This window comes from Salvelinus alpinus, chromosome 3 (genome assembly GCF_045679555.1).
Source record: "Salvelinus alpinus chromosome 3, SLU_Salpinus.1, whole genome shotgun sequence".
NCBI classification, from domain to species: Eukaryota; Metazoa; Chordata; class Actinopteri; order Salmoniformes; family Salmonidae; genus Salvelinus; species Salvelinus alpinus.
The window spans coordinates 101,251,054-101,267,975 of NC_092088.1; the positions used below are offsets into that span (position 1 = coordinate 101,251,054).

Below are 16,922 nucleotides of genomic sequence, written 5' to 3' on the forward strand. Positions count from 1 at the left end.
AGCCCTGGATGACCTACTGTATAACAGCCCTGGATGACCTACTGTATAACAGCCCTGGATGACCTACTGTATAACAGCCCTGGATGACCTACTGTATAACAGCCCTGGATGACCTACTGTATAACAGCCCTGGATGACCTACTGTATAACAGCCCTGGATGACCTACTGTATAACGGCCCTGGATGACCTACTGTGTAACGGCCCTGGATGACCAACTGTATAACGGCCCTGGATGACCTACTGTATAACAGCCCTGGATGACCTACTGTGTAACAGCCCTGGATGACCAACTGTGTAACAGCCCTGGATGACCTACTGTATAACAGCCCTGGATAACAGCCCTGGATGACCTACTGTATAACAGCCCTGGATGACCTACTGTATAACAGCCCTGGATGACCTACTGTATAACAGCCCTGGATGACCTACTGTATAACAGCCCTGGATGACCTACTGTATAACAGCCCTGGATGACCTACTGTATAACAGCCCTGGATGACCTACTGTATAACAGCCCTGGATGACCTACTGTATAACAGCCCTGGATGACCTACTGTGTAACAGCCCTGGATGACCTACTGTATAACAGCCCTGGATGACCTACTGTATAACAGCCCTGGATGACCAACTGTATAACAGCCCTGGATGACCTACTGTATAACAGCCCTGGATGACCTACTGTGTAACAGCCCTGGATGACCAACTGTGTAACAGCCCTGGATGACCTACTGTATAACAGCCCTGGATAACAGCCCTGGATGACCTACTGTATAACAGCCCTGGATGACCTACTGTATAACAGCCCTGGATGACCTACTGTATAACAGCCCTGGATGACCTACTGTATAACAGCCCTGGATGACCTACTGTATAACAGCCCTGGATGACCTACTGTATAACAGCCCTGGATGACCTACTGTATAACAGCCCTGGATGACCTACTGTATAACAGCCCTGGATGACCTACTGTATAACAGCCCTGGATGACCTACTGTATAACAGCCCTGGATGACCTACTGTATAACAGCCCTGGATGACCAACTGTATAACAGCCCTGGATGACCTACTGTATAACAGCCCTGGATGACCAACTGTATAACAGCCCTGGATGACCTACTGTATAACAGCCCTGGATGACCTACTGTATAACAGCCCTGGATGACCTACTGTGTAACAGCCCTGGATGACCTACTGTGCAACAGCCCTGGATGACCTACTGTATAACAGCCCTGGATGACCAACTGTTTAACAGCCCTGGATGACCTACTGTATAACAGCCCTGGATGACCTACTGTGCAACAGCCCTGGATGACCTACTGTATAACAGCCCTGGATGACCAACTGTTTAACAGCCCTGGATGACCTACTGTATAACAGCCCTGGATGACCTACTGTGCAACAGCCCTGGATGACCAACTGTATAACAGCCCTGGATGACCTACTGTATAACAGCCCTGGATGACCTACTGTGTAACAGCCCTGGCTGACCAACTGTGTAACAGCCCTGGCCCTCACTAGAATGTTGAAAACGTTAACTAGAATATCACACTACTGTGTATGACTGGGTGTGTTTCATAGCATTGGCTATGGTTTCTACGTGACAACTATTACAGAGCGTGATTCATAGCCCAGCGCTGATTCTAGAAAACAATCATCTATAGTAGTGCTGCTTTCCAGAGGCCCTACCGCTGCCCAGAGGCCCTACCGCTGCCCGGAGGCCCTACCGCTGTCCAGAGGCCCTACCGCTGTCCAGAGGCCCTACCACTGCCCGGGGGCCCTACCACTGCCCGGGGGCCCTACCGCTGTCCAGAGGCCCTACCACTGCCCGGGGGCCCTACCGCTGTCCAGAGGCCCTACCGCTGTCCAGAGGCCCTACCACTGCCCGGAGGCCCTACCACTGCCCGGAGGCCCTACCACTGCCCGGAGGCCCTACCACTGCCCGGAGGCCCTACCACTGCCCGGAGGCCCTACCACTGCCCGGAGGCCCTACCACTGCCCGGAGGCCCTACCACTGCCCGGAGGCCCTACCACTGCCCGGAGGCCCTACCACTGCCCGGAGGCCCTACCACTGCCCGGAGGCCCTACCACACTCCAGAGGCCCTACCGCTGCCCAGAGGCCCTACCGCTGCCCAGAGGCCCTACCGCTGCCCAGAGGCCCTACCGCTGCCCAGAGGCCCTACCGCTGTCCAGAGGCCCTACCGCTGTCCAGAGGCCCTACCGCTGTCCAGAGGCCCTACCGCTGTCCAGAGGCCCTACCACTGCCCGGGGGCCCTACCACTGCCCGGAGGCCCTACCACTGCCCGGAGGCCCTACCACTGCCCGGAGGCCCTACCACTGCCCGGAGGCCCTACCACTGCCCGGAGGCCCTACCACTGCCCGGAGGCCCTACCGCTGTCCGGAGGCCCTACCGCTGCCCGGAGGTCCTACCGCTGCCCGGAGGCCCTACCACTGCCCGGAGGCCCTACCACTGCCCGGAGGCCCTACCACTGCCCGGAGGCCCTACCACTGCCCGGAGGCCCTACCACTGTCCGGAGGCCCTACCACTCTCCGGAGGCCCTACCACTGCCCGGAGGCCCTACCACTGCCCGCTACCCTCTATTTCTGATTAACAAACCGTTTATAAGGAGCACTTTTAACGGTGCAACAATTCAACTCTGTTACAAGACTTCCAAAAGGCCTGGTTAAAGGAGGGAGGGAGGGAGGGAGGGAGGGAGGGAGGGAGGGAGGGAGGGAGGGAGGGTAGAAGAGGAGAGGAGAGGAGGGAGGGAGGGAGGGAGGGAGGGAGGGAGGGAGGGAGGGTAGAAGAGGAGAGGAGAGGAGGGAGGGAGGGAGGGAGGGAGGGAGGGAGGGAGGGAGGGAGGGAGGGAGGGAGGGAGGGAGGGAGGGAGGGAGGGAGGAATCAGAAAATACCTTGAGGAGGAGCTAAAGAGGAGGAACGCAGAGAGAGATGTCCCAGGACACAGAACAGGTCAGATCAGAGAGATGTCCCAGGACACAGAACAGGTCAGATCAGAGAGATGTCCCAGGACACAGAACAGGTCAGATCAGAGAGAGATGTCCCAGGATACAGAACAGGTCAGATCAGATCAGAGAGAGATGTCCCAGGACACAGAACAGGTCAGATCAGATCAGAGAGAGATGTCCCAGGACACAGAACAGGTCAGATCAGAGAGAGATGTCCCAGGACACAGAACAGATCAGATCAGAGAGAGATGTCCCAGGACACAGAACAGGTCAGATCAGAGAGAGATGTCCCAGGACACAGAACAGGTCAGATCAGAGAGAGATGTCCCAGGACACAGAACAGGTCAGATCAGAGAGAGATGTCCCAGGACACAGAACAGGTCAGATCAGAGAGAGATGTCCCAGGACACAGAACAGGTCAGATCAGAGAGAACACAGACAGAGATAACAGTTGCAGAAGAAAGACATATGAACACAGAGGAGAGGGAGACACATGGAGAAATCTATTCAGAAAGACGATGAATAAAGAGGAGAGACACATGGAGAAATCTATTCAGAAAGACGATGAATAAAGAGGAGAGACACATGGAGAAATCTATTCAGAAAGACGATGAATAAAGAGGGGAACAACACACAGACAACAATAACAGATTCACTACCAGTCAAAAGTCTGGACACAACCACTCATTCCAGGTTATTTTTAATTTTCTTACTAGTTTTTATAATAGTGAGGCCATCAAAACTATGAAACAACACATATGGAATCATGTAGGAACCAAAAAAGTGATAAACAAATACATTTCAGATTCTTCAAATAGAAACCCTTTGCCTTGATGACAGCTTTGCACACTCTTGGCATTCTCTCAACCAGCTTCATGAGGTAGTCACCTGGAATTTCTTTCAGTTAACAGATGTGCCTTCTTAAAAGTTAATTTGTGGAATTGCTTTCCTTCTTAATGCGTTTGAGCCAATCAGTTGTGTTGTGACAAGGTAGATACAGAAGAGCCCTATTTGGTAAAAGACCAAGTCCATATTATGGCAAGAACAGATCAAATAAGCAAAGAGAAACGACAGTCCATCATTACTTTAATTTTCAAGAACTTTGAAAGTTTCTTCAAGTGTAGTAGCAAAAACCATCAAGCGCTATGATGAACCTGGCTCTCATGTGGACCGCCACAGGAAAGGAAGACCCAGAATTACCTCTGCTGCAGAGGATAGGTTAATTAGCGGTAACTGCACCTCAGATTGCAGACCAAATAAATTATTCACAGAGTTCAAGTAACAGACACATCTCAACATCCACTGTTCAGAGGAGACTGTGTGAATCAGGTCTTCACGGTCCAATTGCTGCTAAGAAACCACTACTAAAGTACACCAATAATAAGAAGAGACTTGCTTGGGCCAAGAAACACGAGAAATGGACATTAGACTGGTGGAAATCTGTCCTTTGGTCTGATGAGTCCAAATTTGAGATTTTTGGTTCCAACCGCTGTGTCTTTGTGAGACGCAGAGTAGGTGAACGGATGATCTCCGCATGTGTGGTTCCCACCATGAAGCATGGAGGAGGAGGTGTGATGGTGCTTTGCTGGTGACACGGTCTGTGATTTATTTTGAATTCAAGGCACACTTAACCAGCATGGCTACCACAGAATTCTGCAGCGATACGCCATCACATCTAGTTTGGGCTGTCATTTGTTTTTTCAACAAGACAATGACCCAAAACACACCTCCAGGCTGTGTAAGGGCTACTTGACCAAGGAGAGTGATGGAGTGCTGCATCAGATGACCTGGCCTCCACAATCACCTGACCTCAACCCAATTGTGATGGTTTGGGATTGAGTTGAACCGCAGAGTGAAGGAAAAGCAGCCAACAAGTGCTCAGCACATGTGAGAACTCCTTCAAGACTGTTGGAAAAGCATTCCAGGTGAAGCTGGTTGAGAGAATGCCAAGTGTGTGCAAAGCTGGCATCAAGGCAAAGAGTGACTACTTTGAAGAATCTAAAATCTAAAATATTTTGTTTAAAACTTTTTTGGTTACTACATGATTCCATATGTGTTATTTCATAGTTTTGATGTCTTCACTATTATTCTACAATGTAGAAAATAGTAAAAATAAAGAAAAACCCTTGAATGAGTAGGTGTGTCCAAACTGAATGTACTGTATATTGTCCTTTACCCATAGGGGAGCATGATACATATGGACACATAGTGGACATGGGATGGGAACTAGAGACTAGATATACACAGGGAGACATAAATAGAATACCATGGAAACACAAAAGGCATCACTCTGAAGCAGAGACAGACTATATGAATGATGTCCTACCTTCACCATGCCTGTGTTCTCAGAGTTGAGGTTCATCATTTCATTGAAGGAAGTGAAGAGATTCCTCAAGGACTCCATGAAGTCTGCTTCTCCTTTGTTCTCATACAGTCTGGGGAGAAGAGGAAAGATGATGGCGGGAGGGAGAAGAGAGGGATGAAGGGAGGGAGGGAGGAGAGGAGTGAGGGATGTAGGGAGAGGAGAGAGGGATGGAGAGAGGGATGGAGGGAGAGAGAGAGGAGAGGAGAGAGAGAGAGAGAGAGAAGAGGAGAGGAATTGAGAGAGGGATGGAGGGAGAGGAGAGAGGGATGGAGGGAGAGGAAAGAGGATGGAGGGAGAGGAAAGAGGATGGAGGGCGAGAGGGATGGAGGGAGAGGAGAGAGGGATGGCGGGAGAGAGAGAGGAGAGGAGAGAGGGATGGCGGGAGAGAGAGAGGAGAGGAGAGAGGGATGGCGGGAGAGAGAGAGGAGAGGAGAGAGGGATGAGGTAGAGGGGAGGGAGAGGAGAGAGGGATGGAGGGAGAGAGGGAGGAGAGAAAAGAGGGATGTAGGGAGAGAGGGATAGAGGGAGAGAAGGATGGGGAGAAAATAGATGGAGGGAAGAGGGATAGGAGGAGAGAGGGATGGCGGGAGAGAGAGAGGAGAGGAGAGAGGGATGGAGGGAGAGAGGGAGGAGAGAAAAGAGGGATGTAGGGAGAGAGGGATGGAGGGAGAGAAGGATGGGGAGAAAAGAGATGGAGGGAAGAGGGATAGGAGAGAGGGGGTGGTAGGAGAGAATGAGGAAGAGAGCAGGAGAGAGAGGAGAGGAGAGAGAAAGGGAGGAGAGGAGGAATTAAAACCAATGATTAAGAGACCTTTCACGAAGTCCCTCCACACACAATCAGAGACCTGCTGTTAGCTCACACAGAGATGTAAACAGGTCCCCCTGTAGCCGGATGCCAGTTGGCCACTTCTCTGTCATTGTTATATCACTGTTCTCTACCCATCAAACCAGGGCCCACTGACTGCAGGCTCTGCACGGGTTCTCCATGCAAATACCAAACAAGATCAAAATACATTGATCATTGCTGGTCGTCATTAGCATCTAAAACAAACAGGCTCCACCCCTCCAGCCTGCCTGCTTCCAGTGCCAAAAGTAGGGACAATAACGGCAAGTCCTGGCATAGCAAAAGAGTTGCCGATTATTCTGAAATACTTTACGTAGGGGGAAGAATAGTTCATTTACTGTGATTATTTTGACACGATGTGATGTACCTAGCGATCACAAGGCTTCCTAACTGTTTTATAATGAAGGAATCAGGCCAGAGGAGGTGTGGTATATGGCCATTATACCACGGCTAAAGGCTGTTCTTACCCATGATGCAACGCGGAGGGCCTTAGTCGTGGTATACTGGCCATATATCACAAACCCCCGAGGTGCATTATTGCTGTGACCAGGGACTGATTTAGACCTGGGACACCAGGTGGGTGATATTAATGATCAGGGCCTGATTTAGACCTGGAACACCAGGTGGGTGATATTAATGATCAGGGCCTGATTTAGACCTGGGACACCAGGTGGGTGATATTAATGATCAGGGCCTGATTTAGACCTGGGACACCAGGTGGGTGATATTAATGATCAGGGCCTGATTTAGACCTGGGACACCAGGTGGGTGATATTAATGATCAGGGCCTGATTTAGACCTGGGACACCAGGTGGGTGATATTAATGATCAGGGCCTGATTTAGACCTGGGACACCAGGTGGGTGATATTAATGATAAGAGCCTGATTTAGACCTGGGACACCAGGTGGGTGATATTAATGATCAGGGCCTGATTTAGACCTGGGACACCAGGTGGGGTGATATTAATGATCAGGGCCTGATTTAGACCTGGGACACCAGGTGGGTGATAATAATGATCAGGGCCTGATTTAGACCTGGGACACCAGGTGGGTGATATTAATGATCAGGGCCTGATTTAGACCTGGAATGAATGAGTGAGCGTTCATGTGTAAAGGATTAGCATTTCAATTAATATAATTAGCAACTGTGTAGTGATTCCTTTTTGTCTTTCCCTCGTGTTCTCAGTCCACACCCACTTTCCTTTGTCCACCAAGCCGTCCTATTGGTTTAGCCCACTAGGGAACCTCCACTTTAATTTCCTTGTAACCATATCTACTGTTGTTTGTTTATGCATTTCTGTGATTAGTTAGTTAGTAAATGATTAAGCCAATTGGTGTATGGATGATTCATGGTAAAGGCTGGGTTCGTGCAGATAACAATTTACGACGTTTGGAATGAGACTAACGTGAGGTAAAGAATAAATCGTTAATTACAAGACTAACTGATCAGATATTAAAATATCTGAAGAGTTATATGAGGAAAATTATAACCTTGTAATCTGAAGATTTTCCTTGGTGCCCCGACTTCCTAGTTAATTACATCTACATGATTAGTTTAATCACGTAATAATAATTACAGAGAATTGATTTGATAAAATACCAGTCTTCACTTTTAATGATGCCAAAGACATGACAGTATGGAGGCAGAATCTGGACTGTAACCCCTTTGTATGGAGGCAGAACCTGGACTGTAACCCCTTTGTATGGAGGCAGAACCTGGACTGTAACCCCTTTGTATGGAGGCAGAACCTGGACTGTAACCCCTTTGTATGGAGGCAGAACCTGGACTGTAACTCCTTTGTATGGAGGCAGAACCTGGACTGTAACCCTTTGTACGGAGACAGAACCTGGACTGTAACCCCTTTGTATGGAGACAGAACCTGGACTGTAACTCCTTTGTATGGAGACAGAACCTGGACTGTAACTCCTTTGTATGGAGACAGAACCTGGACTGTAACTCCTTTGTATGGAGGCAGAACCTGGACTGTAACTCCTTTGTATGGAGACAGAACCTGGACTGTAACTCCTTTGTATGGAGGCAGAACCTGGACTGTAACCCTTTGTACGGAGACAGAACCTGGACTGTAACCCCTTTGTATGGAGACAGAACCTGGACTGTAACCCCTTTGTATGGAGACAGAACCTGGACTGTAACCCTTTGTATGGAGGCAGAACCTGGACTGTAACCCTTTGTACGGAGGCAGAACCTGGACTGTAACCCCTTTGTATGGAGGCAGAACCTGGACTGTAACCCTTTGTATGGAGGCAGAACCTGGACTGTAACCCCTTTGTATGGAGGCAGAACCTGGACTGTAACCCCTTTGTATGGAGGCAGAACCTGGACTGTAACCCTTTGTATGGAGGCAGAACCTGGACTGTAACCCTTTGTATGGAGGCAGAACCTGGACTGTAACCCCTTTGTATGGAGGCAGAACCTGGACTGTAACCCTTTGTATGGAGACAGAACCTGGACTGTAACCCCTTTGTACGGAGACAGAACCTGGACTGTAACCCCTTTGTACGGAGACAGAACCTGGACTTTAACCCTTTGTACGGAGACAGAACCTGGACTGTAACCCTTTGTACGGAGACAGAACCTGGACTGTAACCCCTTTGTATGGAGACAGAACCTGGACTGTAACCCCTTTGTACGGAGACAGAACCTGGACTTTAACCCTTTGTACGGAGACAGAACCTGGACTGTAACCCTTTGTACGGAGACAGAACCTGGACTGTAACCCCTTTGTATGGAGGCAGAACCTGGACTGCATCCCTGTAACTCTTTGTACGGTGCAAAACAGGAGTGCAAGACAGTAGATTAAATTAAAGCCTCTATTCCCAAACGGGAATGGAACTATAAAATGAGCTGCTTTGTGGGGGAATTAAACTAATGATGTGTGTCTACCGTCTCCAGAATGTACGGATGTATATTAGTGATTACTGAGTAAAACACAAGTTACTCTTCACTTTACTACACTGCTGAGGGGGACAAGACATGTTTAGAGGGGGTTTCCTCCTCCTACACTGCTGAGGGGGACAAGACATGTTTAGAGGGGGTTTCCTCCTCCTACACTGCTGAGGGGGACAAGACATGTTTAGAGGGGGTTTCTTCCTCCTACACTGCTGAGGGGGACAAGACATGTTTAGAGGGGGTTTCCTCCTCCTACACTGCTGAAGGGGACAAGGCATGTTTAGAGGGGGTTTCCTCCTCCTACACTGCTGAGGGGGACAAGACATGTTTAGAGGGGGTTTCCTCCTCCTACACTGCTGAGGGGGACAAGACATGTTTAGAGGGGGTTTCCTCCTGCACTGCTGAAGGGGACAAGACATGTTTAGAGGGGGTTTCCTCCTGCACTGCTGAAGGGGACAAGACATGTTTAGAGGGGGTTTCCTCCTCCTACACTGCTGAGGGGGACAAGACATGTTTAGAGGGGGTTTCCTCCTGCACTGCTGAAGGGGACAAGACATGTTTAGAGGGGGTTTCCTCCTGCACTGCTGAAGGGGACAAGACATGTTTAGAGGGGGTTTCCTCCTCCTACACTGCTGAGGGGGACAAGACATGTTTAGAGGGGGTTTCCTCCTCCTACACTGCTGAGGGGGACAAGACATGTTTAGAGGGGGTTTCCTCCTCCTACACTGCTGAGGGGGACAAGACATGTTTAGAGGGGGTTTCCTCCTCCTACACTGCTGAGGGGGACAAGACATGTTTAGAGGGGGTTTCCTCCTCCTACACTGCTGAAGGGGGACAAGACATGTTTAGAGGGGGTTTCCTCCTCCTACACTGCTGAGGGGGACAAGACATGTTTAGAGGGGGTTTCCTCCTCCTACACTGCTGAGGGGGACAAGACATGTTTAGAGGGGGTTTCCTCCTCCTACACTGCTGAAGGGGGACAAGACATGTTTAGAGGGGGTTTCCTCCTCCTACACTGCTGAGGGGGACAAGACATGTTTAGAGGGGGTTTCCTCCTCCTACACTGCTGAAGGGGGACAAGACATGTTTAGAGGGGGTTTTTCCACATCCAACTTCACACTGTTACTTCCGGACACAGACACGGTAGTGCAGGTTGCCATACCTGGGTTCAAGTAGTATTTGCTATATTTCAAACACTATAGATGTGCTTGATTGAGCTTGCCAATGAAATAGCCACTACTATTTGAAGCCCCGTTAGGTGGTTGCTATCTACATGATGAGAGTCTGTATAACACAGACAGACAGTACAGACAGGCAGGCAGAGATAGGGAATAGCCACTACTATTTGAAGCCAGGTTAGGTGGTTGCTATCTACATGATGAGAGTCTGTATAACACAGACAGACAGTACAGACAGGCAGGCAGAGACAGGGAATAGCCACCGTTGAGTTGAGGGGGCTTACAGGGGATTTGAAGCACCACTCTGAGGTTTCACAACAACTACTGAAATCGTCCTTCCTGCCTCTCATGTGGTGCTACAAAGCAGAGTTCAGAGGCTCTGTTCAAAATGGCACACTCCTCCCTATGGGGCAGTACTTTGACCAGGGCCCCACAGGACCCATATAGTGAATAGTGAAAAGCCAGTCAGTCAGGCACTCTCACTGCTCTCCTGCTGGGAGGAGTGAGGACATTGTGTTTGGTAGACAGACAGACATGGTTCTCAGGGCTCTGGCCGGCCAGTGGAACACGTCTGAGGAGTGAGGGAGGACGGACGGACGGACGGACGGACGGACGGACGGACGGACGGACGGACGGACAGACAGACAGACAGACAGACAGACAGACAGACAGACAGACAGACAGACAGACAGACAGACAGACAGACAGACAGACAGACAGACAGACAGACAGACAGACAGACAGACAGACAGACAGACAGACAGACAGACAGAGACAGAGTTCTTGCTTTCCAAGATGACATTGAAATGTTGCTGAGGGACCAAGTTACAGTTTTGACTGAAATCGTCTTGAAAATCTACGGCAAGACTTGAAAATGGCTGTCTAGCAATGCTCAACAACCAACTTGACAAGAGTTTGAAGAATTTAAAAAATAATAATGTGCAAATATTGTACAATCCAGGTTGTGCAAAGCTCTTAGAGACTTACCCAGAAAGACTCACAGCTGTAATCACTCTTAGAGACGTACCCAGAAACACTCACAGCTGTAATCGCTCTTAGAGACTTACCCAGAAAGACTCACAGCTGTAATCGCTCTTAGAGACTTACCCAGTAAGACTCACAGCTGTAATCGCTCTTAGAGACTTACCCAGAAACACTCACAGCTGTAATCACTCTTAGAGACTTACCCAGAAAGACTCACAGCTGTAATCGCTCTTAGAGACTTACCCAGAAAGACTCACAGCTGTAATCGCTCTTAGAGACTTACCCAGAAACACTCACAGCTGTAATCGCTCTTAGAGACTTACCCAGAAACACTCACAGCTGTGATCGCTCTTAGAGACTTACCCAGAAACACTCACAGCTGTAATCGCTCTTAGAGACTTACCCAGAAAGACTCACAGCTGTAATCGCTCTTAGAGACTTACCCAGAAAGACTCACAGCTGTAATCACTCTTAGAGACTTACCCAGAAAGACTCACAGCTGTAATCGCTCTTAGAGACTTACCCAGAAAGACTCACAGCTGTAATCACTCTTAGAGACTTACCCAGAAAGACTCACAGCTGTAATCGCTCTTAGAGACTTACCCAGAATGACTCACAGCTGTAATCACTCTTAGAGACTTACCCAGAAAGACTCACAGCTGTAATCGCTCTTAGAGACTTACCCAGAAAGACTCACAGCTGTAATCACTCTTAGAGAATTACCCAGAAAGACTCACAGCTGTAATCACTCTTAGAGACTTACCCAGAAAGACTCACAGCTGTAATCACTCTTAGAGAATTACCCAGAAAGACTCACAGCTGTAATCACTCTTAGAGACTTAACCAGAAAGACTCACAGCTGTAATCACTCTTAGAGACTTACCCAGAAAGACTCACAGCTGTAATCGCTCTTAGAGACTTACCCAGAAAGACTCACAGCTGTAATCACTCTTAGAGACTTACCCAGAAAGACTCACAGCTGTAATCGCTCTTAGAGATTTACCCAGAAAGACTCACAGCTGTAATCACTCTTAGAGACTTACCCAGAAAGACTCACAGCTGTAATCGCTCTTAGAGACTTACCCAGAAAGACTCACAGCTGTAATCGCTCTTAGAGACTTACCCAGAAAGACTCACAGCTGTAATCGCTGCCAAAGATGATTCTAACATGTATTGACTCAGGAGTATGGACACTTACGTAAATGAGATATTTCTGAATTTCATTTTCAATACATTTGCACATAAATGTGTCATTATGGGGTATTGTGTGTAGACGGGAGAGAGAAAAAATCTATTTAATCCATTTTAAATTCAGGCAGTAACACAACCAAAGGGAGAATAAGTCAAGGGGTATGAATACTTTGTGAAGGCACTGTAGCATGTTACATACCATGTACTTCCTACTGTCAATATTTACAATCAAACGGAAACGGACACAGACGGACTAATCAACACTAAAGTCATATTATTCACATGAACGCTTTGAGCAGAGTAGTGTGTAGGGGTGTGTGTGTGTGTGTGTGTGTGTGTGTGTGTGTGTGTGTGTGTGTGTGTGTGTGTGTGTGTGTGTGTGTGTGTGTGTGTGTCTGTAGGGTGTGTGTGTGTGTAGGGGTGTGTGTGTCTGTAGGGTGTGTGTGTGTGTGTAGGGGTGTGTGTGTGTGTGTAGGGGTGTGTGTGTAGGGGTAGGAGTGTGTGTGTAGGGGTAGGGGTGTGTGTGTGTGTATGGGTGTGTGTGTGTATAGGGGTGTGTGTGTGTAGGGGTATGGGTGTGTGTGTGTGTGTAGGGGTGTGTGTGTGTTTAGGCGTGTGTGTTTAGGCGTGTGTGTTTAGGCGTGTGTGTTTAGGCGTGTGTGTTTAGGCGTGTTTGTTTAGGCGTGTTTGTTTAGGCGTGTGTGTTTAGGCGTGTGTGTTTAGGCGTGTGTGTTTAGGCGTGTGTGTTTAGGCGTGTGTGTTTAGGCGTGTGTGTTTAGGCGTGTGTGTTTAGGCGTGTGTGTTTAGGCGTGTGTGTTTAGGCGTGTGTGTTTAGGTGTGTGTGTTTAGGCGTGTGTGTTTAGGCGTGTGTGTTTAGGCGTGTGTGTTTAGGCGTGTGTGTTTAGGTGTGTGTGTTTAACCGTGTGTGTTTAGGCGTGTGTGTTTAGGTGTGTGTGTGTAGGGGTGTGTGTGTGTGTAGGGGTGTGTGTGTGTAACACTTACTGGTTGAAGAGGACCCTGGAGCGCACTATGAACTTGAATATGTACTCCAGAGCTTTCATGGCCTTCAGCAGCTGTTCCGTCAGCTTCTCTGCATTCTCCACATAGTTCTTCAGGACCTTGGTCAGCTTCCTGAAGTACATACACACACATATATACACACATTACATTAGATATTATACATAAACATGTATAGCTGTTCTGTCAGCTTCTCGGCATTCTCCACATAGTTCTTCAGGACCTTGGTCAGCTTCCTGAAGTACATACACACACATATATACACACATTACATTAGATATTATACATAAACATGTATAGCTGTTCTGTCAGCTTCTCGGCATTCTCCACATAGTTCTTCAGGACCTTGGTCAGCTTCCTGAAGTACATACACACACATATATACACACATTACATTAGATATTATACATAAACATGTATAGCTGTTCTGTCAGCTTCTCGGCATTCTCCACATAGTTCTTCAGGACCTTGGTCAGCTTCCTGAAGTACATACACACACATATATACACACATTACATTAGATATTGTATAGCTGTTCTGTCACCTTCTCTGCATTCTCTACATAGTTCTTCAAAACATTGGTCAGCTTCTACTGTATTGTAGTCAATGGCATTCCGACGTTGCTCATCCTAATATTTATACATTTCTTAATTACATTCTTTAACGTTTAGATGTGTGTATTGTTGTGAAGTGTTAGATACTACTGCACTATTGGAACACAAGCATTTCACCCACAATAACATCTGGTAAATACAGTTGAAGTGGGAAGTTTACATACAAAAGGGTTTTTCTTTATTTTTACTATTTTCTACATTGTAGAACAATAGCGAAGACATCAAAACTATGAAATAACACCTTGATGTGTTTTTTTTTGCGACTGCACTTGAAGAAACTTTAAAAGTTATTGAAATGTTCCGTACTGACTGACCCATCATGTCTTAAAGTAATGAGGGACTGTTGTTTCTCTTTGCTTATTTGAGCTGTTCTTGCTATGGACTTTTACCAAATATGGCTAGCTTCTGTATACCACACCTACCTTGTTACAGCACAACTGATTGGCTCAAAGAAATTTGGGTGGTGGACCATTCTTGATACACACAGGAAACTGTTGAGTGTGGAAAGACCCAGCAGCATTGCAGTTCTTGACTCAAACCGGTGCGCCTGGCACCTACTACCATACCCTGTTCAAAGGCACTTAAATATTTTGTCTTGCCCATTCACCCTCTGAATAGAACACATACACAATCCATGTCTCAATTGTCTCAAGGCTTAAAAATCCTTCTTTAACCCGTCTCCTCTCCTTCATCTACACTGATTGAAGTGGATTTAACAGGTGACCTCAATAAGGGATCATAGGTTTTCACCTGGATTCACCTGGTCAGTCTGTCATGGAAAGAGCAGGCGTTCCTAATGTTTTGTCCACTCGGTATATTTCTCTAGCGGTAATAAGCTGTACTCACGTGTACGCCAGAGTAGCACTGAAATGCTTGCGGATGTAGGTTTCAAGGACAGGGTTAAAGTGCTGAAACTTCCTGTCTGAAATCAGTCCAATTATGAATACCTGCCAAAAAAAAAGAAAAAAAAAAGAAACAAATTCATTTAAAAACACAAACCGTACAGTCACAAAAGAGTTGGGAGGAAAAAAACTAGACCTTTTCTTTCTTCATTTAAAACGGACAAAAAAGGGAGAGAGAGGAGGAAATGAAATGTAGATTGGAAATAATGAAAAGCCCATTTTCTCTATTGTTTCCCCCAGATAATAAAGACGCAGTAGGCGTTCTCTCTGTAGTTTCTCTCTGGATAAGGGGAGCCGGCTCCACTGCCAATTACCTCGTCACAGGTGACTACTACCTCGTCACAGGTCACAGTTACCTCGTCACAGGTGACTATTACAAACCACATATATAACATTTACTGATACAGGTGTTGTACAATAAGGTGAGATAAGATAAGATTTAATATTATATAGTACTACAAACAGCTCTATTACTGTAAAGACATTAGGATGGTGATTTAATATTATATAGTACTACAAACAGCTCTATTACTGTAAAGACATACGGATGATGATTTAATATTATATAGTACTACAAACAGCTCTATTACTGTAAAGACATTAGGATGATGATTTAATATTATATAGTACTACAAACAGCTCTATTACTATAAAGACATTAGGATGATGATTTAATATTATATAGTACTACAAACAGCTCTATTACTGTGGAGACATACGGATGATGATTTAATATTATATAGTACTACAAACAGCTCTATTACTGTAAAGACATTAGGATGAAGATTTAATATTATATAGTACTACAAACAGCTCTATTACTGTAAAGACATTAGGATGATGATTTAATATTATATAGTACTACAAACAGCTCTATTACTGTAAAGACATACGGATGATGATTTAATATTATATAGTACTACAAACAGCTCTATTACTGTAAAGACATTAGGATGATGATTTAATATTATATAGTACTACAAACAGCTCTATTACTGTAAAGACATTAGGATGATGATTTAATATTATATAGTACTACAAACAGCTCTATTACTGTAAAGACATTAGGATGATGATTTAATATTATATAGTACTACAAACAGCTCTATTACTGTAAAGACATTAGGATGATGATTTAATATTATATAGTACTACAAACAGCTCTATTACTGTAAAGACATTAGGATGATGATTTAATATTACATAGTACTACAAACAGCTCTATTACTGTAAAGACATTAGGATGATGATTTAATATTATATAGTACTACAAACAGCTCTATTACTGTAAAGACATTAGGATGATGATTTAATATTATATAGTACTACAAACAGCTCTATTACTGTAAAGACATTAGGATGATGATTTAATATTATATAGTACTACAAACAGCTCTATTACTGTAAAGACATTAGGATGATGATTTAATATTATATAGTACTACAAACAGCTCTATTAATGTGGAGACATTAGGATGATGATTTAATATTATATAGTACTACAAACAGCTCTATTACTGTAAAGACATTAGGATGATGATTTAATATTATATAGTACTACAAACAGCTCTATTACTGTAAAGACATTAGGATGATGATTTAATATTATATAGTACTACAAACAGCTCTATTACTGTAAAGACATTAGGATGATGATTTAATATTATATAGTACTACAAACAGCTCTATTACTGTAAAGACATTAGGATGATGATTTAATATTATATAGTACTACAAACAGCTCTATTACTGTAAAGACATTAGGATGATGATTTAATATTATATAGTACTACAAACAGCTCTATTACTGTAAAGACATTAGGATGATGATTTAATATTACATAGTACTACAAACAGCTCTATTACTGTAAAGACATTAGGATGATGATTTAATATTATATAGTACTACAAACAGCTCTATTACTGTAAAGACATTAGGATGATGATTTAA

At 45.7% G+C, this 16,922-nt stretch overlaps 1 protein-coding gene across 1 annotated transcript in view; it reads right to left on the reverse strand.

The window, feature by feature from the left end:
* dock1 (dedicator of cytokinesis 1) overlaps window positions 1–16,922 on the reverse strand; it is an 800,130-nt gene that overhangs the window by 486,692 nt on the left and 296,516 nt on the right. Inside the window, exons 21-23 of the mRNA XM_071394671.1 lie at window positions 14,916–15,016; window positions 13,441–13,569; window positions 5,292–5,400 (exon numbers count right to left, since the gene is read on the reverse strand). Of these exons, the coding sequence (XP_071250772.1) occupies window positions 5,292–5,400; window positions 13,441–13,569; window positions 14,916–15,016 (339 nt within the window). The remainder of the gene's footprint in view (window positions 1–5,291; window positions 5,401–13,440; window positions 13,570–14,915; window positions 15,017–16,922) is intronic.